General features: G+C 38.4%; 1 protein-coding gene across 1 annotated transcript in view; it reads right to left on the bottom strand.

Moving 5' to 3' along the window:
• Positions 1 to 454: 454 nt before the first annotated feature.
• The window catches only part of ADAMTS5 (ADAM metallopeptidase with thrombospondin type 1 motif 5), a 43,992-nt gene continuing 18,887 nt past the window's right edge, over positions 455 to 25,559 (bottom strand). Inside the window, exons 4-9 of the mRNA XM_085297960.1 lie at positions 17,090 to 17,257; positions 10,354 to 10,637; positions 8,619 to 8,802; positions 7,973 to 8,148; positions 6,807 to 6,982; positions 455 to 3,867 (exon numbers count right to left, since the gene is read on the bottom strand). Coding sequence (XP_085154086.1) covers positions 3,297 to 3,867; positions 6,807 to 6,982; positions 7,973 to 8,148; positions 8,619 to 8,802; positions 10,354 to 10,637; positions 17,090 to 17,257 — 1,559 coding nt within the window. The 3' untranslated portion in view covers positions 455 to 3,296. The remainder of the gene's footprint in view (positions 3,868 to 6,806; positions 6,983 to 7,972; positions 8,149 to 8,618; positions 8,803 to 10,353; positions 10,638 to 17,089; positions 17,258 to 25,559) is intronic.

The raw sequence follows: 25,559 nt of genomic DNA, 5'->3' as shown, positions 1-25,559 counted from the left end.
CCCTCTCCCCCCTTGTGATAAAACTGTTTCCACAGGAGGGCAGCTAAATTTAATAGCTTGTCTACAGCCAAACCAAAGATGATAGGCTTCTCTTAACAAGAACACCTGATCTGAGCGGCAGATGCTCTACAAAACACTAACACTAGTGGGTCCGACTCCACTCAAGGCATTGGAGATGCCTCTCAAAGCATCAAGCTGTGAATCTAACACTGCTGGTGATTTACTTCCATGCAAAGAGCAATCCTGCGGGCTGCTTGAATAGTGTTGCTATCCCCTAGAAGCATTTTATGAATCCTGTTTGGCAACCCGCGGTGCTAAAGTAAACAGTGACGTTACAGTAACGAGGCATCGACTTCAGAACACAAGCTGCAAGGACAAAGTTGCACACCGTGCACCAACTTTTCATTCAGCAGTTACACAAAACAGCTCTGAATGACCGGGCTTGGAATTAGAGTTCTTTTTTTTTTTTTCTTTTTTTTTTTTTACAGAAAACAGCTAAAAAGCAAGTGTAAAATAGAGCACGCTGGCTTAATTTACTGTCTACTTTTATGGTTGCTTTTGTTGCTCTGCCCCTTTTGCCCTTTTACCATATAAACTTCTTTGTGCTCATGTTAATGTGCTTTATAACCGCATTGGTGAAAAGGGGAAAAAAATCACTGTAGTGGTTTATTTTCATATTTCTTTACTTCTTATAAATAAACTTTCTATGAAAAAGATACTCTTCACCTAAGAAAGCTTTAAATTTATACCCGTTTATGGTATTAATCTTCTGGAGCCTGAGTTACATCCAAAAACTTTACTCATCCTGTTGAATACATAATAAATTACAACTATGATGCAAACACAAATACTTGCACATTTTGTCTCTAGAATGCTAAAATGTAGGTAAAATAAATGCCACTTAATACAGCAGTTATATGCTCAGACAAATGTTAAGTCTATGAGTAAACATTAAATGTCCTTATTTTTCCTCTCATGATGGTTCTCTGTGCTATGAAATTTTGAGAGGTTTAAGAACATGCGTAATATATATTTAAGTATAAAAATCAGATTGCTGGGAAGGAAAATAAGACACTAAAAATAAGACACCTACGTTAATAGGCAGAGAAGGGAAAAATTCTAACTTTTTGAAACTCTGCAAATATCCAGAGCCTTATCTGAGTTGCGAGGGTGTGATCAGTGACTAACCGGGGAAACTTCCTCAAGATCCAGTTTTGCATAGGTCTACAGCTGACAAGAAGGCATACTGTTTGTGAAAGCTGAAGATCACTAGTAACATTCCTTCGTAATTCATTTTGACAAACTAGGAGGGCCTGACCCTATTATTGTTTGCTTAGAATAGAGTACAAAAATAGATACTTCTCCAGGTTTCACCCTTGAAGATGTAGCAATGCTCTGCTATTTTGAAATCATCACATGCTTTCTAGAGTTCATACAAACACACCACACTTGCAAAAACATGTTTGTGTCAGCCTGGAGTGAAATCTGCCCTTTTTTGCTACACAAAACCAACAAGTTCTTTACTGACTACATAACTGAGATTTTTGTAAAGACCTTGGGGATGTTCAGTGCTCATGTACCCCTGACTTGCAGCTGCGAGGTTTATCTGAAAATCCTCCTACAGCCTCATATTCTCATACGTGGATGATCTGGGGAATAAAATACAGGTTTGTATTTTCAGCAGCATGTTATACACATTTTTTTTCAATACCTGTTATTCTAGGGCTTAATTCAAAACCTGCTGAAATAAGAGGAAGCAGTTTTGGTAGGGTTCCTATCAGGCTTCCACCTGTTACCCGAATATGGTAAGTGGCCCTTCCTCAGTGACAGATCTTCCACCAGCAATAATGGGATTCAGAAGTTGCTGCCAAAAAAAATTGTTCCCAGCTACTGCCTGTACTGTGGAAACAGTCTTATTGATACTGGGTAAGTCCTCCACATCCTGATGTGGTTTGACTTCCTAGCGACCCCTGGTCCTCCCGTATGTGGTAGATATACAAAACATGAATGACTTCTACAGCTTAAAAAAACAAAAAAACAAAAACAAACAAACAAAAAGACTCCTGAAAGACAAATAGTTACAAACAGCTGCTGGTAAGATGAATACCATGGTTGACATGATGGACAAAACAGTGACAGAATATTAACTGCTTGCTGTGTTTTTTGACCTTTATAGCCTCTTCAAAAGATGCAGGTGGATTATACACTGTTAGATTCAAGGTGGAAGCCATAGAGAAAATAACAGAGAAAGCAGTTGAACACAGTCTCAGAATATCTGAGTTAGAAGACACTTGGTTATCTTATCTGTAATTTTTGGTTCTCTAACTTGTTTCTACAAAATACAGTATGCCTTTGTTCTGTGGAAAGAAGGAGCTAGCAGCTATTGCTCATCCACAACAAGGTCCCCAAGCTGTGACATGCCCAGAAAGATGTTAAAGGTTTACACGAGCAACGTGTAAACAAATTCCTTTCAAGCAGCCAAAAGCCTTCTCCTGTGTATGTCTGATGCACACATAGTGAGAAGTTGCTGATGGTGCTGTTTTTTTGAGCAATGTACACACGGGGATCCCTGGCCCAGAGGTGTTGCAATGCTCCTTTTGAAAATTTCTTGGTGGAAACACACTGTCATAGAATTATGATCTGCTGTCAGGAAATTCCTAGAATGTAAATGCACTTCCTGTTGTCAAAAACCAGAAAAAGTATTACTTTTTAAAAACAGCAGCAAGCTTTTCATTTTCCAGTAAAACATCTGCAGCCATTTCTGAAGAACGGACCAAGTCCAATGGCTGCAGATATACTTTGGTCAATCATTTTGCTTATATAGTTTGTTTTTTGATTTTTTTAATAGAACCAGTGATATAAAGTGACATACCAAATGAAAGATATTTACAAAACAGTATAAAATAAGCTACTGTGGTATCATGGATACGTGTGACGCTTTCTAAAGACATACTGTATTAGAGGTAGGTGAAAAAGGGGAGATGATTCTGTAACCTTCAAATATCCCAGGATCCTCCATTCATTAGTTTTTCTTCTTTTTTTCTTTGCTTTATATTTTTGCAGACACTGAGGGCTTATAACTTTAATGCTTAGTTTTTTGACATATCAAGATCACCCTACTATTATGTAAAGCAGTGCACATCTTCATTTGGTCCAAATAGGCAGATTCTGCCCATAATTTGAGACTGTATGTAAGTACATTGAAGCCTTGGCTTCTCTCTGACTGGGCAGACCTAATACCAGTATGTCAACATTGGCTTAATCAAACCTCTTTTAAAGAAGATCACAACCACAGGTTAACACTTTTTTAGCAAGCACTGTTTAAATGCTGATGGTCTCTGTGACAGGAGACATCCTTTAGCTAATTTTCCATGCCCGTCTTTGCACTGGACAGTCCTGGTGTGCCATCCTGTGTCGCACGTTCGAGAACAAGAAAGCCATGGTCCAGTAACCCACCGCGGCTGCATGAGCTGCGGAGTTACTTTGTTGGTGCTGCTATTGCTGGTGACAGAGTTAGTCATTTGCCCTTGCTTCTTTGGCACAAAGAAACTATAACGGACATCCACCGGTTGAGTTGGATCAGTTGCAAGTATCTGCACAATAAGAATCTCTTTTGTGGCAGAATGTCCCATTGCATGCAAGAAATCGTCTTTGTGACTCCAGCCGCTATAGTTCATGACAGTCCCATTGATGTCAATGATTGTTTCTGAAGTGGAGATCATATATTTTCCATTTACAAGGTACTCACCATTTTTCTTTTTCAGGGCCAGGTAGGCAGTGAACCTGCTCTGGTCCTTAATCTTGAACTGTCGAACTTTGATGTGAGTTGCCCCTTCTGGGATTTTCACTATGTCTGTGTAGCCCTTACTGAATAAAGGAAAAAAATAAAAGTGTTCAGTATCTAGTGTGAAACAAACCTCAGGTCTTTCTGTAAAGCCTAACGAAGTCACTGGTAAGACAAATCTTGCTCCGGCTCACTTCAGACCCTGAGTCTATCTATCTTGAGTCTCATCTAAGATTAATTTAACCAGGTTTCATTACGTCTTTTGTTTTGTTCTTTATGATCTTGAAGAACTTTCTACTGCACTTATTTCAGATTGCTTAATCTTTCGCGTATGAGTCAGATACAAGAGGAATGAATAATAGCTGATAGCTTATGTATTTCAGCAAAGGGTGGGAGATACGAAATAAGATGCATGTTTTGCTGGCCAAGGAAAGATAATGAGATATGCATTGGTTACAGCTGTTTTTTGCTGTCTTTGCTATAATGATGATTAAGGACGGCATGACCAGAGTAATAGCTGGATAGAGGTACCTTGGGAATATTTAATAATGATCTTGATTGCTGAGAAAAAAAATGTTTATTTTGAAATTCATAAAGTAGAAGATTAATTGCGAAGTGTCTAATAAAAGATGCAACCAAATGTTTAACGTGTATCATTACAGTTTTCTCAGTTGCTACTTATGAAGTACTTTAATTTAGATTCAGAAAAAGATATTTAACTCTTCTGCTGAAAGTGACAGACATTAGAAATCGTGTAGGCATGCTAGAGCTTTCACTGTCTCAGGTAAGTTATCTGATTTATTTCAACTTGACTAATATACTGAAAAATCTTAAGGCCTATGCATAGTTATAAGCTATGAGTTGGACTTCAGAGGCTTCTATTTTCCTTCCTAAAGATGTGGCAAAATCATTCTGCAAATATCTCATATCTGAAAGCTTTGTTAGTATCTTATAGAAAAAAAGGAATGAGAAAGTGTACTAAAAATGTGTATAATTGAAGGTGTCTCCACGGCAACCGTTTAAACAATAGACTGCTACTTTTGAGAATTTTTGGTTGCACAAGTAGAGACTGATGTGTGCTATTCCTACACTTTTTCCAGCAGCTGTGGGACAACTGCTAAACCTCTATTGATTTAGCAGCTCCATAAACCTGAAACACATATAATGCAAAAATCAGGCTGAGGGGCTCTGCTATTCAGCATTGCATAAGTACTTTTATACAGTAGATGCCAAAATATCTGTGAAAACATGTTATTAAAGTTTATAAAGTTTATTATTAAAGATTTCTTAAAGATTATTATTTTTAAAATGAGACAACTCTGAATCCACTGAGGTCAAAATCAGTCACGCAGTGGAGAATATTACACACTCTCTGACTGGTCTCATTTCAGTTAAAGGCATATCTTGAGGAATAACATGATCACTTCATGTGAGTGATTATAACAGAATCTCACCATTTCCAGGTGTACCGTGCTACAAATTTGGCCTCACGGATATCCATTGGGCCCCCTTAGCATCTTTGCTGGAGCCCGGACTCCACCGCAAGGATCATTACTGAAGCACATGAGATATATCTCACACTGTCTTCTTCATTTAGACATTTCAGGCATTTCAATATTTAGTTTGGAAAACATTTGGTTTATATAATTGCTGAATTGGATAGAAAGTCATTCCTTTTGGCAAAGGTGTCTTGGCATGCTTAGGTTGGTTTACCAGGAAGAAGATTACTTTTGTTTATTTTTAGAACAAATTTACTCTAAAGCCATTTTTGACTGCTATTAATCAGTGTATCAAAATGGCTAGAAATGCAAGGTCATTTCAAGAGTCATATTTTAACTTCTAGTAGTTTTCAATGTGCTGGAAGAATTGGGAAAATATAAAACTAAATCAGGGTCATGTACTTTTTAAAAGATGGTACACTAATTCAGTTGCAAGGTACTGAGTAAAAATCATCAGCTGAAAGTTTCTAAGATTACATCATTAATCCTGTCGGGCCATGGAATCTACATAAATGACAGTAAAGGAAATGCGTATTTATCTAGCTGCCTAAAGAAGTGAAGAGGAAGGGAAACAAGAATTCAGACAGAAGGCAGACTTACTTGACACTGGTAATCTAGCTACAAAGTTTACTGCTGCTGTGAAACATGACAGGCAAATATGGTGGAGTGGTTGCTTTTGTTTTACTTTTATTAAGTTTTATTATAGTTAAAACCTGAACTCTTGAGAGTAAAATTTTCTTACGGAAAACTGTTATAAATATTTTAATTGTAAAAGAAAATCCACCTGGGGATTAAAATGATGCCAGTAAGTAAAAAGGGATATAGAAAAAATGCCATGTTTAAGCCTATGCATACTTCTGACATCCCATCTAGTAATCTAAGCTCAGTGTATACTGAGTAGTGTGACAAGGCATTTTAAGGGTATTAATTCCTCTCATCTACTGTAGAAAACTACTATAGCTGTGCTCTAATGCTGCCTGCTTCTCTCCATTATCTACATAGGTAATCTGTGTCACTAAATGAGGTGGGAAGTATTCATTACTCAAAGTCAGAGGAGATGTTCTCAATGGGTATTTTACTAACACAGCACCACCTAGGAAATGCAGAGTTTTAGATATTCCCAGATTATTCTGGCCCCAACAACTTCCTGGTCCATCCTTCTCTTCCCTTTCTTCCCTATTCTAGAAACCACAAGCTGTCGGACACTGCGAGGTTTGCAATTAACACAAGATGCTGTGACTTATTCCAAACAGACCTTATATTAGTGGATGCTCACCTGTGTCATTGGTACTTTGCGTCAGAAATGAATTGGATATAGTGTTTTAACATGCAATTATTTGCCAATGTCAGGATGTTGTTAAGAGGTCAGTTTTACATATCTGAAAAGTGCAATAACGCATAGACAATTTTTCAATTGCCTTTCTTAATTAAAAATAAATTGCATTTAGAGACAGAAAGAAGGCACACAAGCAGAGTTAGTAATTGCTCAGCAACATGCATATACTAGTACTGAAGATCAATACCTCTTTTTGGTAAAGGTTCCCATGACTTTTGTGCAGCTGGAATTGTCTCCTCCACAAACACCACACTTATCATATTGGAGCTTTGAACCGATGATGCCATCACAGCCCGTTCGGATGCATTTTCCCCGGACACAGACTGAATTACTGTACGGCCTGCATTCAGTTCCATCAGTTACCTAAGTAATCAATTGACTGTAAGTTAAAACCACTATGGAAAAGATTTGCCTTTGTGCATCTGATTGGCAAACAGTTTATTTATATCACCCATATTTCAAAGACTGCAAGTCATTTAAAAATATACTGTAGGTGAAAAAACAAATACTCAGAGCATTTTTAAAGTAGTATTTCATGCCATCACAGGTACAAATCCAGTTAACAAATCTGTGCTTGTTTGGTGTTTAACCAGATGAATACCAGAACAGAGCTTGGCAGATGATACTGAGTTGCTCTAACACTCCTAGCACCAAAGCAGCTGAAATTTAGTGGAAGGGCTGAAAATAATGACAGATAACTTGATCATAAGACACTAAAATGAGCCACATTTTAATGATGATTTCATAGCTTATTAATAATAGCAATTACAGTGGCCCTAGGCACTTTCATTTGAACATTTCAGTTCACAGTGTCAATTACTGCATCCTCATAACATTTAGAGGAAGAAAATTGCAAGAGGAAATGTGGGAGCCATTTCAGCTTGAGCTGCCTGTGATGTAACATAAACTGACCACAGGTCACATTATAATCTAATTGGCTTCACATGAGTTACTCTAGATTCCCATAACACAATTCAGGGTAAAATTTATTCTTTTACTCATATTATCTTCCCTCCTTCAGAAAACCTCAGAGTCACAAATGACTCTCCAGGCAGACACACTTTTATCTACTATTGAAAAGATTAGTGTAGTGTACACTAATAGGCGCATATTATTATGAAACCACAAACAGATGTGGAAAAACATACCTAATTTACAGACCAACTCTGGTCCTAACTTATAACCAGTGGATCAAACCAGTATATCTAATCACATGGTTAAATCTTTGGATTAGATGATTCAATTAAAGTTACATTTAGTATACAGTTATGTGTAGTACACACCTAGAAAGCTTTCCAAGGTACAGGACACTTGTAAACTGAGACCTGAAATCATAGTTGAGGATTCCATTACCTTTTGAGAAAATACCACATAATAGCCAGTTCCTTTGGCTCGGCAGGTGAGCTTGCAGACATCTCCAGGAAGTACTCCAGCGTACTTGGGGACCCATTCAACAAATGTTTTGACACCCTTTGCATCAGACTGATAGCCATTCCTTGCTTCACATTGCTCTTGTCGAAAAGACTTAGCTGTAGAATTATTTGTATCATTAGTGATTATTTCAGAATATGCTGCAAATATCATTATGTCTACCTATTAATCCAATTTTGATTGGTCTTAACATAATTTTTAAGTTATATCATTTCGCTGCTTTACTACCTAACAGGTCTTTGAATTCTTTAACTGTTTTAGCTTGGAAATCTTCCTAGACATAATAATAATAAAATTATTACAGTGTGCTTTACTGTTCCTTTCTCAGGAGTGAAATGTCTTTTCACTGGAATCTCCACCCTTTTCATTTGGGGTCTAACTGGGGTTGAGGAAGAATTATGGTATTGTATTAATGCTGAATGTCTTGCTGTGGTAAGTAATTCTTATTATGTATTGGAGAAAGGATAATGCACTTTCACCATTTCCTTCCTCAGTAGATGTTCAGTATTTTTTATCTAGGCACATAAAAGTTGGAGTATGGAGGCACTTTAGCAGCTATGCAACATACCATTTGCTGGACAAGGTGTGATGTTGCAGGAGCGATAGATGGCCCTTTTGCCAGTGCAGTACCTGCCGTTGTTTCTGGGAGCTGGGTTGTTGCAGTGACGATAAGCAAACTGAACTCCTCCACCACAGGTACGGGAACATTGTCCCCAAGGTCCCCAGGACCCCCAGTTACCATGGTTTGAAGCCTGAAACATACGGAACAGTGGGACATAAGGACATTATCCAAATGTGAATAAAAGCAAATAAACAAATCTTAAAGTCTCTGCTAATGTTTTCCTCAATTGAACGAGGCATTTCCTCAAACATTTTCATCAGGGATAAAAGGCAGTTCTGTCTGAGGAGCCTGATTTCTCTTAGTAAAATCAATTACTGCCTTTCATTTATGCACTGATGACATTTCAGGTGGCATTGTGCACTCAAGGCTAGGACAACACTAGGCTTCAATCTACATAGCCAACTTCAGCCTATTTCCCAGAATACACACCACACCAAAAATACTAACTATATTCTCATATAGGCTCTCTCATTTTTTGCTATCTCATCAGCATGCCCACTTAAACTAGCTAGATGGGATTCAGGGATTGTTCTGTATTATGGAATCTAATCACGATCTAACCAACTTATGCAAGGATTCATAACCATACCCAAACCTCCATTCTGAAGGGACTGAGTTCAACATATCTTATGCTAATGACTTTTGTTTACAAAGACTTCCTTCACACACATGCTACAAATACGAGCCAATATCCACAATTTCACCAAGTGAATCATCTGTGCAAATTACATTAGTAGTCTTCCAAGATTAGGCGGTTGCCTCTATTTTTCTCTTTGTAAACACATAAGATTGAATTTCAGAGTTTTCTAAAGGCAGGAAATGAAGACATAAGATGAAGAAGTTTGGCAACAACAGCGAAGTTAAAGTTGCTTCTGAACCAAGAGTTTAACGTTCCAAGAATACTGGCTAGAGATGGAGCCATCAGATACAATTTGCAACTCTGCTAGATTGGATCCCTAATAAAATAGTGCACCAATTTACAAATATTGTATGAAGAAGAAATATATTTTTATAAAAAGATTGTTGTAACGGCCATAGTTTGGTTTGAATTATTCTCATATTTTGTAAATATCTTCACAAAGTTCTACAAGTCAGGTATAACAGAAGAGGCAGTGTGACTGTACACCTAGCTAAAATAGAAGTATCCAAACTCTGCACTGGACAATTCTTATGAGCCTGGAGACTCTTCAGAGATATAAAGATGACAGAGGGTATAAATTTTTCTGCTCCAGCAATGCTATCCTGGATGAGCTTCATCAATCTTTAACTTCACTAAAATTAGGTCCCTGGGACCCTTCTGATGAGTGATGTAAACTGAATTTACAGATTTAATTTACTTTGAAGTCCAGTGCCAAGAAGTCAGGGAGATATGAACAGGTCCTTGACAATCCTTCCATTTGTCCTGAGACCTGACCTACTGAATTGTCAAATCCTCTATTTTGAAGAGAGGTTCCTAGTTTGCCAGGAATAAAGGATTTCACACTTCAAGAACAAGAAAACATGCTTCCTCAAGTTCAGCAGCATTTTTCCTATATCCCCCACCAGTAAGACTCCAACTACATGTTAAAAAATCAGGCAACTCTTAAGCCAACATTGTCAAGTCCCTTTCAGTCCCACGGAAAAGAGTGCTTTTCAGGATTACGCCTTCTAAAATTCCCGAGGGTCACAGCTGGTAACTTACCGAGTAATATTTCTTCTTGGTTTTGTCAACACATTTTCCCTGGAGGCAGATCCTCCCTTTTCCACATGGTGTCCCCTCCACAGCAGGCAGCTTCTTAGTGAGACAGACCATCTGACCCTGGCGAACAACTGCACACCACAGGCGAGAGCACACATCCATACCAGGACACACCGTGTATTCGGGTCCGAATGCCAGTTTGCACTGACGAATGGCATCGTAAGTTTGTCCTGGAAGCTCCTCGGGGCCCAAGATCTGCTTTCTTGGTTGGTCCAGCAAACAGTTGCCTAAAAGAGCGACCCAATCTGTTATTACTCACTTCCCAGGTTTCTCTGCAGTGCTGCAAATTTGTCATTCAAGTTAGGCAGGCTGATAATGACTGCGAACCTCATTCAAAGGACGCTGACGTCAGCGGAAAGGCTCTCTGAGGTATCATCAGGTTTTGGATGAGGTCGCATTATTGCAGCTCTGTTCTCTCTCAGCAGTGTACCAGGTGTCAAGCTGCCTGTTTATTTCCAGTCCAAGACTGGAAATGAATTTTACTCAAGTCCCCTCGGCCTTTCATTCTGTTTACTTCATTTGAATTGACTCTGAATACATTCCACCCTGTTTATCAATTTGTGATTTAAGGAATGATCAGAACGTGTGTCAAAGTAAGCAAAGCTGTCATTTGAATTTTGAGCCAGCACATTTGAAATGGTAAGGCTTCTGAAGGGAAACCAGGAAAATCACAAAAAAACAGACTTGTAGCCATGAGGCCCTTATAAGAAGAGAAAAACAAAATGGGTCAAAGGAAAAATATAAGCTGCATATCAAAGTTAATGTTGGTGGTAAATCTGCACTCGGCTTTCCTTGTAAGGAATGGTAGTTTAACTTTGGAGTTATTTTGAAGACAGCTATACATTGTACAATAAATAATTAAAAAAAATAAATTTCATATACATAAAATATGAAAGAGATATATGTGTTGAGAAATAATGCAGAAGTTACAATTTGTCTGCTACATATTCTAAGAATGAGAATTCACATTCAGATTCTTGAGGACCTACTAAAGTATTTTTTTTCACTGCTGGAAACCTTACTTGTTGACATGCAGAATTATTTATTCAACATAACCTCTTTTACACCCCATGAAAGGGTTATGTGGTCTGGGCAAGCTTCATTTATCCTTGGCCAAAATAATTTACCACAATTTATCACACTTTGCAACTCACACTAGTATTCTTCAGCTGAACCATGGATAAAAAAGGCTCACTGTAAAAGTTTCAGCATTTAGCCAAGTAGCATAGAGGTTCAAGCTATAGTAGTGCATTTAAACAAACCAAATACCCCATCACTCAAACAATGGCTTGCGTTTCCCCTCCAGAACACATATTCACTGCAACCATTATTTTTTTTTCCTCTAAAGATTAAGGCCAATTAGCTATATTCAGCCAGAAATCCTTCCTTCATCATCACTTTTTCCTACTGAAAATCCTCTACCTTGTTAAACTTGTTCCATTTGTCCTTTGCTGATCCTGATTTACCCTGTTTTTATCTTTAATCTGGATTAGGCTGACTTTTTTAATGAAGACAACGTGTGCCAATGCTAACTGATGAGCTGAGTGCAATGAGATAAAGGTAATTAAAAGTACCCTACTGTTTAAAGCTCTTCGTAGTGTAAAATATTAAAGACATAGTGAAAAGTAAGGAAGCACAAATGTTTTCTATAAAGGTAGGTTGCTGGGGTTTCTGAAAAGGAAATCACTGGCAACAGTTTCTGTCAAGAACACATCTTATAAAAGCAGAGAACAGATAATGCTCTTCTACTTCATATACCTTGAATGAAGGAGGAAGCTAGTGTAGTGTTGGGACAGTGACAAGAGGACACTACCATGTCAACATTTAGAGGTATACACTTCTAATATATAGTGCAGTGCTTATCAAATTCCCACAGTGAAACCATTATTCAATATTTTAAAATATAACAATAACACAGTTTCTGCAGATAGATATTCTGCCCCCATCACTAACTATGATCCACCCTAACTGTCATGATGGAAAATCTGAATATAGAGAGGAAAAAAACCCACATTCTTGCATACGCTTGAATTGTCAGTCATTAGTTAACACCCATTTGGATATTTTTCATCCCTGAATAGTAAACAGGTTTCACAAGCTTATGTAGCAAACACAGCATTTCTCCCCCACTCCCAGAACAGAGGGGGAGTGATTTCAAAGTTCTCCTCAACTGATACCGCTCTGAGGAAACACAAACACTACAACGCCATACCTTCTTGCTCAGCTCACACGATAAATTCAAAACTAAAGACAGAAAAGCCACCTAAGGCTTTCCCACTGAAAAAAACACCTGTCTTTACATTTATAGACAGCAACAGTGGCAATCTCTGTTTAGACAGGGTCCAGTAAAGTGCAGGTGTTTCTACCATCAGCTGGTCTAACCTCCTACTTAGTAGCGGTCAGAAAACAGCTAAGATAAGAGCTGTTGAACGGTTTGTCCTGCCCCTGCCCCCCTCCCTCCAGTTGAGAGGGCAGAAAGGGCTTCACTTCATTACATTGCAATACCTAGAGCACATATATATTACTATTGCTGTTTTCTGTCCTGAGTCCCAAGGAACATCTGTGCACCCTGGAAAAGAGCAGCATTCTTGCCTGATGACAGTGGTAATCAAGCCACCTCATTATCTCTCCTCACTGTTATGGGCAATATGCCCTGGAAGAACAGGCAGAATAAAATCTGTGCTGGAAGCAGATAAGCAGGATAAAAATTAATTAAAATAGGAATAGCCTTATTTTTCAGAATACGCAGAGCATCAAGCACGTGGACTAAACACAGTAAACCGCAAGCAATCATATCACCGGCTAGCAGCCACATGGCAGTAAAGACAATTAGTACCTTAGGACAGAGTGGGCTAAAAGCAGATGGAAACAAATGTCACCTCTCTTCTGGACGCTAGCTGAACCTTTTCTTCCTGAATGTCAAACTGCTGAGTGAGGTCAACTCATGAGTGTAAATCTCATGGTGAAATCATGATGATAATGATTATAGTTCTCAGACTGCGCCACAGGGGACATCCTGATTTTCCCCAGACCTGGATGAGACATCTGTGTTGGGATTTGTTTATCTCACTTAAACTGTATGTAATGCTGGTGTCTTTAGTTCAGTCAGCTCTCAGAATTTTCACTGGTCAATACAAGCAAAGGAGTTTGTAGTGTAATTCAGTACTGCTGATGCAATTGATAAGATCAAACAAATCATCAATGCTGTTGATCAGACAACTCTTTCTTTACTGAGACGGAAACTTAAATATCCAGTTGAGGTGTAGCTATCTACATAGCAAATACCCAAGTTTAATAAGATGAAATCCCCTCTCTAACATCATTTTCCAAACTTACAAAATGGGAACCACAAAAAGTGACAAATTCATGTTACAGAATTAAAGAGTCAAGACTGATGTTTTCTGTTCCAGCAGTCTGGGGTGAATATCAAAATCTATACCAGAAATAAAAGCTTGAAGCTTTGATAAAATATTTACTATTCCTTTATAATAGGATCCTACTCAGAATTCCAAAATTCTGGACTTCATTCAAGTTTCTTTATGCTTAGCCAGAAGAAGTAACATATGAAGTACTTAATTTATTTACTTTCTCACATTAATACTTGCATGCTCTGTTTGTCACAGGCACAATTCACAAGCTCAGGTCTGTTCAGACCAAAAGCACAATAAAAATTACTTAAGCTGTGTATCAAAGAATGGAGAAGTTTCCTCTTCTTCAATGTTTCCCATACCAGCTTCCTGTGACTACAAAAAATAAAGTCAAAGACAAACAAAGAATAAAGCTAGGCATATGAATAGCTACAGTCTCTCTTCCTTTCATTACAACTGCTATTTCACCCCTTTCTCTTCGCTATTATACCTACAGCACTGCTCAAAATTACACCCGAATGAATAGTTACTTTTTTTTCTCTGCCTCACAGCATTTGGGAAATAGAGGATTTCTTTTTAAGACTGCAGGGGAGCACTATCTTCAAAAGAAAAAAGAAGGGAAAGCACTATAACTACACTACAGTACATCTATCCCAGTTGAGGAAAAAAATCACAATCCAATGTGCAGACACATACTTACTCTGAAGGAAAGATGGAAATACGGCATATCTACACTGTTTTATTACCAGTACAATGCAGTTAGAAAGGTGGCTTCATGCTCTACTAGGATTCTACATTGGTCTGGTACACTCAATATACATTATAAATGGGAATTATGAAACTATGGATTCATTCAGTGGCTGAATGAAGAAAATAAAATTAAAATTTTGCATGTCATTTTAGCACAATAATTTGGAGAAACTGCAACTTAAATCATTAACTTTCATTTTTGTTTGGTTTCATGGATAGTGTTTGTGTTCTAGTAAGACAAATCTTTGACTTAAATAGCTACTGATAAAGTTCAAAAAAAAGCAAGACTTCTACTTTGAAAACAGGTCTCTGAAAATCTGATCTATGAAGAAAACAGATTCCCTAAACGTTATCTTCCTGAAATCACACCAATACACTCAATAATAAAACCTATTCCCAGGTAAGACTACAGGTTCAAATTTTCTATGAATTATTTCACCATGTTGGTAACTTTATGAGACTGTATGCCTGAAGGATAACTACTCATCAGTATTAGAAATGGCAAAGGTACTCTAGCCCATCTTTCAACGAACTCATAGATCCTAAACTCCCTAGGTATACTATAAAATACATGACTTTGTGAGAAGTGTCGGTCACCAAAGATCATTAAACTTCTTGTACAGGAAGGCAACACTTGTTCTGAGCAAGGAGACTATAACGTGATTCAGAAGGATTTGAAGTTGTTGCCTACTTGTACAGAAAAAATTGGCAGAATTTATATTCTTAGACCTGTAGGCTTGACTGTTACAGCTGCCCTTACTGGGGATACCAGGATCAGCTCATGAGTAAAGGCCCAAACTTCAAGTATTTCCCAGAACACACAAGCCAAAGGTGAGGTGGGTTGGAGAAATGCTGTCTTCATTTTCCTTGTTGTTGGGAAAGTAGCTGGCTGGATGCACAGGACGGAGAAGAAGTCAGATCACAAAAAAAGGAAAAGGCAAAAACACCCTTTGTACCAGCCTGCAGCAGGAGGGGAATGGAGCAGGAATTGTGGCTCAGACTTTTTTTGCTCTAGGAGGTCACACAGCGATGGCCACTGAGGTGCCCTTCTCAACCCAGAGAATATTTATTGTGAAACTCCCAGGTGAGACAAAGGGCAATGAATGCAACTGAGCTCTGAAAGGAAAGACATTTTACACATGTGGAAACTAACTTGTTAAAATTAAGTTAATGCCTGAGCAATATGGACGATAAAATAGGACAGCATAGATTAATGGGTCTAATAAAATTGAGAGAAAAAAATGAAGTAATTCTTCAGATATGAGAAATATAGGAGAAAATATTTTGGAGAGCACTGAAATTAGCCAGCAAAATATTTAAAAGCAAAAAACCTTTACATTCAGCTGGCTTACCAAACTTTTTATCCATAAGTATTTCAGTTACCATAACAACTTGGTCCATTCACTCAATTATGTCATTTTTATCTCAGCATTTTGGAATTTGAATGGCTTGTTCAAGAACTAGAGTTGCTTTGGGAGCACAATGAAGACTTTAAAATTCATTTAAAAGTGCAGACTACGCTTTATTATTAACTTTTCGGAAAATTAAAGTTTTGTGCTTATTCTCCAAAGAATAAAGGACATATTTTACAAATATTAGTTAAAAGACCTGGAAACTAAGCTCCTGGGACAGAATAAGTCTTCTGTCACAGAGGAGTCTAATTCTTGCTTATGGGCCCTCTAGCACTTGCCTTATAAAAGTAATAAATGCCACTAATGGTAAAAAGAATTATATGCATACACTCTGCTCATACGTGTAGTCTAACACTCAGTAGAGCACAACATCCACTTTAATTTCTATGAGGAATCAAAGAATTTCCTTGTGTCCTCTCTTTAAAGTAATCTCTGAATTTGTTTCTCTGGCTTTTGGAAACACAAAAGTAATTTCCTGCTTTTAAAAAGCCTCACCGTATTTCCAACCAAATTTTTGCCAGTACACACTGTATCAACTTATTCTTTTCCTTTGCATGTAAACAACACAGAGTCTTTCCCAGAATTTGAGACATTTGACTTTTTTTTTGGAAAAACCTCCAAATAGTCCTGAAGATGGAATGAAATCCATCTCCATATCTGCCCTATGAGGAACGGCTGCGAGAGCTGGGCCTCTTTAGCCTGGGGATGAGAAGCCTGAGGGGGGATCTTATCAATGTGTACAAGTACCTGAAGGGAGGGTGTCAAGGGGACGGGGACGAACTCTTTTCAGTTGTCCCGTGTGACAGGACAAGAGGTAATGAGCAGAAACTGAAGCACAGGAAGTTCTGCCTGACCGTGAGGGGGAATTTCTTCCCTGTTAGTGACGGAGCACTGGAACAGGTTGCCCAGAGAGGTTGTGGAGTCTCCTTCTCTTGTGATATTCAAGGCTCGCCTGGATGCAACCCTGTCTAACATGCTCTAGGTGACCCTGCTTGAGCAGGGCAGTTGGACTAGATGATCTCCAGAGGTCCCTTCCAACCTCAACCATTCTGTGATTCTGTGAAAAAGCTGGTATAAAATGTTAATACTCCAGAAATGGTTCACAGCAAAAACCAACATGTAAATGACACCAGGATTGATAGTACATACCATGACCATCATCGAAAAATTCTGTTATAGTGGCTGAAGTGCATTTGGACCAGGGTTTGGAAGCATCAATGCTAGTGAGAATGGAGGACATCAAGCGCCTGTCTTCCATGGAGCCAAAATTCTCCTCACAAAATTTGGAGTCGTCATGGGAAAGTCCAAGCAAGTGTCCTACAAGAATGAAATAAATAAATAAAATGATACTGCTATCAGAACAGAATTTACCAGGTGGACCTCATAGTCAAGACAAAATGAACTGTGTAGTTCTAACAGTAATCCAAAGCAGGCCACTTGAAATGCAGTATCTCTGCTGGAAGACAAAAGATATGTGCCCATTTACACCACTACATGTAGCAGTGAAGTAATGCCATCGACTGACATTTCATCTTGTTACATAGTCTCTCCTACATATGGCATTGTGTCTTATTTTGTGTGAGGTTTTCTTTTTATTATTATTTTGGCTAAGATTTTAGTCTTATGGGCTTTTACTTCTAAATATACACAGAATATCACAAAACACAAATGTGCACACAAAGCAGCAGATGATGAAACTCATAAGAATCCTTAATACCTAGGAGAGTTTATTCCAGTGCCAAAGCAGCTCATATAAAGGTGACAGCAACCTTTATGGTAGAGCAGTGGTCCTCATCTTCTCTAGTCTGTGAGCAACAATAACAGATTGCAGGTAACATACTTTGTTTCCCCCTATAAATGTCAGGTTTAACTTTAATTTCCACTCCCATATTGGATTATCTCACAGCCAACTTACTATCCAAGAGGTAGACGATTATGAATGGGTACCAAGCTGCAGAAAGGTCCGGCCCGAAGTTATCATTCATCACCTTCAATCAAGGCCAGCAGACGATTAGCCAGAATTCCAAGGTTAGAGCTTAAGTGCTTTAATGATAAGGCCAGAGACTACCCATGAAAGCCACTGCACAGAAATAAATCCTATGCTCCCACAATAGCCTGTGTGGATGAAGAGATGCAAACTATTCTGTAATATTTTAAAGCCTTATGTGTACCCCAGACTTCATGTTTAGGTGTAACTACTGTAGACTAGTTAAGAGGTGACAAAAGTAGGAATACTGATGGTAGGACATAATGCACTGATATTCATAGTGATAGCCTTGACAACAGTAATAACAATTATAGTACCTACAATCTTGGCCAGAGAAGAAGAAAATCAATAAATACCGATTTGCTGTACATAAATTTTTTCTCATGATGTTTTGACCAGCCTGGGGAAGAAGTCAAGAGGAGAGAGACTGGGGTAGCACCCACTGTCTCGCAATATCTGAGATTCGGAAATAGCCACCTGACCAGAAATTAGTGTTAAAAGTATAGAAGACCAGCGATTAGTGTTTCTGTCCTGTGGGAGAAGCCAACCTACCCAGCAGCCTCCCTCCTGCTGGTGCTGGGTCCCGGACCTAAGGATAGAGCTGAGTAAAGTGACAAGACAACCTTGATCTGCCATTTCTACTTGTGCTAGTAATGACTATGGATGGGAACAGCCAATCTTAATTCTGTGGCTACTGAATCCCCCACCTGAGGCGTGGTGGGAAGGAGAATGAAGAGAGCATGCCTCTTTTTTTTCCTCTTCCCCGCACATGCACACTTTCACTGGTATTCAAACACAGCTCCTATTTGAAGAAAACGCCCTGCAGTATAATAAATACCAGTAAGAATTTATTCAAGCAGCTTAGGTTATCCCTGATGAGAGTCAAGCTTATTAAACTCCCTTTCCTTGTCACTGTCTGCTAATGCAATTCTGCATTGTTAAGTTCACGAACACATTGCCGCAAGAATGTAATGAATCAAACCTTTACACTGAACTCATGCCTAATTACCAACCTGTTTTATATTCAAGGTTTGGGATTATTTTTTTTTTGATAGGTACAAAGACTTTCTTTTGGTAATACTTATCATACATGGGCCAGATTCTACTACCTTTATTCTACATTCAGAAACAACTGAGTAACAGTAGGCTCATGTCAAGTTTCAATCTGATATAACACCATGTAAAAATTGACGTAAACAGTTGCTTGCTGAATAGATGAAAACCTCTGCTTTGTTTTATTTAAGCCAAATGTTGGTGTTGAACAAAATAATACCACAGTACGATTATTATTTCAAACAGCCGCATTCCTCTCACAGAATAACGATATAATCAGTGCACCACTTCCAACCTACAGAACAAATCCTCTGAAAGTGTCATAAGGCTAAGGGTTTCATGAATCAGCAGCTCCTTTGCCAACGAGGACTGCCTCTGACTTTGCCAGCCTTATACACCAACAAAGAGTGTCTTCAGGAAATACGAAGACAATGTTGTTTTTGGCTGTCTTTCTACACGATGTTATCTCCATGTTTGTACTACTCATGTTAACGCACTGAATGGCACCAGGTCACACCTCATGTTTAAGAAGAACTACAAGCACAGCTGACGTGCTAATGAACCTTGACATATGCCTAGTAGTAATGTAACTACAACCACTTTCTGCTGACATTAAATAACTCCTCGTAGCAAGTTTCACCAGTGTTCTGCTAACTCAAGCAAGAGTTTGCTAAACAGCGCCTTAGCCACATATATTAGCTCTTTTTGAATCCCTGAACGTAAATCAGGTCTGCACACACACTGTTTTGCAGAGGAATTTAGAGGTTTCAGCCAATTTTTTATGATTTACCTGGATCTGTGCACTTAAATATGCATATATTTCCAATCACTTAAACAGGAATATTTGCACAAAATTAGCCCAGCAAGCACAAAAATGTCAGACTAGTTAGACCTAAGTCTCACTATAACAGCTTTCAATGAGACAACTTCCAAGTTGCAAGCGGAATGCATTTGTATCCAATGTCTCAAGACAGACCATAGTTGTAACATTGCAATAAACCACTGCAGCATGTTTGTGAAATAAGATAACGAGGTCCTGCTACTGAAAAAGGGGGCTTCATTTCTGAGTCACTGGACATAGTACTAAGTTCTGTTTGAATACTAAAAGCTGTAGGACTGTTCTTAAAAGTAGAGCTGATTAACATTATGCAGCATACAACGTATGTTCAACATAGGATATGAATAATAGTTGGGTGTGAATTAGCAGTTTGATAACTTAACTTTTCAGAGTACTCAACATTTCATAGCACCACTCAGAACCATCCAAAACTCTGACGTGAAGGCACTTACTTTTGTAGGGCAGAACTCAAGCGTCTTAATGCTCTCTGGTACTGTTCTGCAACACCTACCTATATAAGAAGCAACCTCACTTTCTATAAGAATTACATTCTTGCATAACTGTACTTCACTTTTCACAATTTTGTTCAACTTACAGGACAGAGATCCCACATAAACATGATCATATAAGACGTTACATTGCAGATCTGCGCAGGTCCTGCTAGTGCTGATGCTTCTGAATGTGCAACTTTGACATCTATGAGGTTCTCTGTTATCTATGACACTTTTAACACAGTTTTTGTGGGTGCAATCTCCTCCTTGCACCAACTTCACCAGTCCTGGCTTCGGAAAGATACTTTTGTCTTTCCTATGTGCTTTCTCCAGCACTGACCGACCCTCCAGCCCTGAGCTGCAGCATATTTCAGACATGCTGCTGTGCAGAATTTCACTGCTGAACAGTGGCCTGTAAGTACCTTTCTTCCATTTTCCCCTCTCCAAACAAACAGAAAAAGGGACATGCCTCACAAGAAAGCTTGCAGCCAAATTTCAAGCTTTTCACTAAAGCATAGAGACTGCAAATTTCTCAATAAAATGGTTGCAAATCAATCTCCCTCTCATAAATAGCTGGAGAGACTCTGTAGAAAAATGCAAAATAAATAAACAAAATGAAATGCTTTTCAGGTAGCTATCCAACACAAAACATTTTAGCCCAAATACTTTGGAAAATCAGAGGAGACTGAAACAGGGTCTTCTTATGGAAAGGGTTAAGCTACTAGCTTCACCTTTAATTAGAGTGCAGCGTAACTTTATGATGATAAATGGGCTAAGCCAAGGACATACCTCATTAACTGCCGGGACTTTTGTTATATTAAATTAGACCATCGTTCTAATGCATGACAAGAACTTGTCATTTTTTTGGCATACTTTGTCTTTTTGAGGAGAGGCTTCCCAAAGCATTTGCAAATCTCTCATTATTTATGTTTCTAAAATAGTATTAAAATTTCTTTGAACAATTATCACTAAGAAGCAAGGCAGTAAGTAGCAAGTGATTTAGAAAATATACAGTTCTGACAGCCAGTATTCAATCATTGACACTAGTGGGTGCACTATCTGTGCATGGCATTGAATACTATTCTATCTAACCATAAAGATTTTGCTCTTGGCTTTGTATGTGTGTTTACGAACATCGAGAATGCAATTTTCAAAGCATTTTATGGGACTAAAAAGTCTAATTCATATCATAATCCTCTCTCTCCATCCTAATTTCAGCTTTTAAAGCATTCTGAACAAACTAAAACAGATTAAAATATATGAAAGACTTCCAATGACTCTACGAAGCCTTGTTTTTCATTAAAACTGATCAAAAAATGATCAAAATTCAGAATATCACAGTTATCTCTAACCTCTAAATATCGCTGAGCTAAAGTAGGCTCTTTTTAGCACAACAGTAGGAGCAATACGAAGTAATTCTATACCTGTGTCTTCTGTCCTTCTGTATCCAGGAGATAAAGACACTTCCCTTTTTGTCTAGAAAGCTTCCCCTGCAGACACACTGACACTTGCATGCCTAACACCGCCACACAGAGCTCAGGGCATTAGAGTTGCTACTGCCAGTTGCTGGTAGGATGCTTCCTAGCAAAAGAGCCAAACTGAAGAGATTACAGGATCCTATATGTAAGCATAGAGGGAAAGCTATGGATAAAACTAAGACGTAAGGAACACAAATCTTATAACGAAGGCTATTAAAAATGGTGCCAATTTTAGCACCACACCATTTTGTACTACTATGAACTTCAAACTTTTCCTTGAATAAAGAAATAAAGGCTCCCAGCAGCTGTGTAAAATGATGACCGATCAAGACTGAGTTAGTAGATCATCTGATGTTTTCTCCTTAATGAAGCATCTTACTGGTGTTGACAGTTCCCACTGAGTGAAAATGACATAATTTTACCAGCAGGATGGTGTTTAGTTAAGTTATGCTGTAGGAATGCACAAAATGGTAACAGAAACAGATGGAGAGGGGGTAGGGTTTACCCTCATGCAAGTGAAGAGGAGCTGACCTTCCTGTAAATTGTTTTCTTCCCAAGCAACAAAAAGATCCAGCATCTAAATGGACCGAGAGCCTTTCTTTGCAACCTTCCTTCCCACCTTGAGGTGAGAGAAAGTGTAACTGCATTAGTAATCTGTTAAAACCAGTACCAAAGCAACATGCGGGCTTTGAGCCTTACAGTATTTTGGAATGTCACCTGCAAGGGACTTCTGGCATGGCTCAGTCTGTTTAGATCCTGAAGCAATAAATGAAAGGTGTCAAACATGAGTCACCAAGCCCTGGACTCCAGTTCACTTGCCCGGTCTGCATTCTGAAGAGAGGACCTTGGACTACCCAGGCCTCTATACCCCCAACACATATTGAAGACTAACTACTATTATAGCCCAGCAGAAGATGATAAATCCATGGGATCAACAGGAATTCCTACACCTTACAGGACTGGGGCTTATATTTTTTAAGTAAGGTGGGAATACTCTAAAGCATTTATAACAAGTCAGCTAAAACTTAAATCCTCTCTAAATACCAAGATACAAAGAGAAAATTAATTTGCACCAAAGAGCTCTGGGGGTATATATGGACCACATCAGAGTTATGTTGGATATGTGGCAAAGTACATTGAACTACAGTCATTTTCTTCCCAGGGGAACTGGAGAGCAAAACAGAAGTTTGGATATTTCTAAGTTTTCTTAAAACACATTGCCAGGTTCTCTGAATCAACAACGTGCAAAAATTACTGATTACATTTATTTTCCACTTCTGTCTCCTGTATAGGAATGGATTAAATGAAAAGCAGTCACAATGTATAGTAAGCAACATGCAGCTTTTGTTAAAAAAAAGCATATTGTGGTGGCTCTTTCTTCAGTTAAAAAAAGGGCTGTAATGGACATCTACAGATCTATGTAGTTGAACTGAACAGCACACCAAAGTACAGCTCTTCCACTATATTTGACCACAGGCCACATGCAAAGTGATACAGCATGCTAAAAAATGCTACAGGCATTGTAATTTGTTTTCTTAGAAAAGCTCAGCTTGGATGAAGCATCTGTTTTTCAGTGAGGTCATGCCTTTCACCTAATTTTCCAGTGGGGATGACTGAGGTACAAAAGAAGGTCAAATGATTTGCCCAAGGATAGCCAGTGAGTCACTCGCCCTCAGGAACCTCTTTGCTTGACATTATTTGGTCTAATCACCAGACCATACATTCTGGATCATCCTCTTGCTCTTTCTATTATTATTATTTTTAATTATGTGGTTTAAAATAAAACCATTTCTTTTTGCATGTATTGCTTTTCTAACTTGTGCAAGCAGCTGGCTCCTCATTAACAGCCACATCCTGATATCACTCATAGGTGGAAAATCTTTTGAAGTCATGGGAATTGTACATAAAAATGATGAACCTAAGCACTAACGATTTATAAAGTTGTATTTTATAAAACAGAAGTGTTTTGGATTGCACAAGCTTGCAAAAAACATGCACAGAATCTAAAACTAACTATTGCCCTTTGTTCATACTTGACCTTTCCTGCCAATTTTCTCTTATTTGACTGCTATCCATCACTTGCAAAAGAAAAAAAATCACTCTCTCTTTTAAACCTCCAGCCCAGAGGCAGTTTTTTAATATTTCTGTCTGAAAAGAATTCTTCAGGCTGAATGAAACAATAGTCTGAGTTGCAGTTTCTTTTCAGGAACAGACATAAAAAAAAGCCACAATCAGACATTCTTATACCAGTCCTGCAGACTTTATGTGAAACAAACTTCTACGAGAATGGCTTGTTATAACAGGCTTCTGAGCGAGATCACAGATACATAAACCCTGTCCGAGAGCGGATTTGCAGACAAAATTCTGTCCAAGCAATGCAGACTATGCAATTGGAGACCATTATGTCCACAGAGTCTCAAGTAATCACTAAAAGATGTGGTCTTGGAGGTCTGTAGTACTATCCACTACCCTTATCTGTGGAGCTTGTAGAGGAGTATTAATTTTACTGAAAAAGTGGGATATAGCGATTACCACTTTACGTCACTCCAACTCAGAGTAACTCACAAAGAATAACATTTGCTGCAGTTTATGGTGAATGAATGAACTCTGGGAGAGTAGAGAGTGTAAGAACGAATACAATGCGTTGCCCGCCGGTTATTTCTTGGGAAACTCTGCCTTTCTCTCTCTGCTTGAAGTTCTGTCAGCATGAAAACATCATCATCATCATATTGGTAATGTTTATCTGCCATGGAGAAAAGCAGTCCCTGCTTTCCCCTGCAATACAGAAGGTATGAGTACAGACACACATGGCCAAAGCTCACTTTGGTAACAACCATCATTCTGAAGCATGAGGCAAGACCCGGTTTCACTCTAAATTCCCTTGTGATTGCAGAGGCACTGATACCTCACTCTGTACATCTGGCTTTAAGTTACTACGTTTCAGGATTCATTGCAGCTTTTCAAAGCACAGCCCTTGTTTAATGTACCCTTTCGTGAGGTTACTCATACACAAAGGTCAACACAACTCCAGAAAACCTCTGAGACAGCAAAACTCAGGCAATGATGCTGCTATGTCTGAGTCGCTTCCTTAAGTCTCTAGTTGAGAATTTTGCTTTTAATTCCCTTACTTCTCTGTCAGAATTGCTTTACAGCCTGGAAGATGGCAAAGATTCCTAACCGACTCAGACTTAAAAGTAAATGGTAGATAAAGAAAAGCTCATGTATATTCAGAACCTGGGTATTCAATTTTTCTAAATYGTATCCATTTCAACCTTCTGTGTCTCCATTTTTCCAGACAAAACCCATTACAAACTGTCTCAGCTTCACTAAAGAACGATTAGTTTTAATACAACATGTGCAGCAGGTGGAACAATTATTATATATTACATATAATATTACAAGTTAATAAAAATATTCTTGGGTAAGCCAAGAATTTTTAGCCAAAATTTAAACTGGCATTAACCAGCAACCATCTGTACAGCTCATATTTGTGTTTCAAAACATCAGCTAAAGTTTCAGCCTTACTCTTCACTTCTCATGAAGACTTAGTGCTGAGTCCTTATCTTATCTTCTTAACCAAAGAGGATATGTTCATGAGAGCTTAATCCAGATGCTTTTGCTAGCAGAATTTTAAACAGAACTTTAAAAAAGGTGCAAAGAGAAGAAATTAATTTTCCTGACATTTGTCTTCAGAGAAGATTTTGACAAGTACAATCTCTCTCTCTCTTTTCTTAAGAAAGCAATTCTGCCTAATTGTAGTTACCTGGATATT

This window comes from Rhea americana, unplaced genomic scaffold (assembly GCF_003343005.1).
Source record: "Rhea americana isolate MKP2758 unplaced genomic scaffold, rheAme1 scaffold_133, whole genome shotgun sequence".
Classification (NCBI taxonomy): domain Eukaryota; kingdom Metazoa; phylum Chordata; class Aves; order Rheiformes; family Rheidae; genus Rhea; species Rhea americana.
This window is presented reverse-complemented; position numbering and strand designations above follow the sequence as displayed.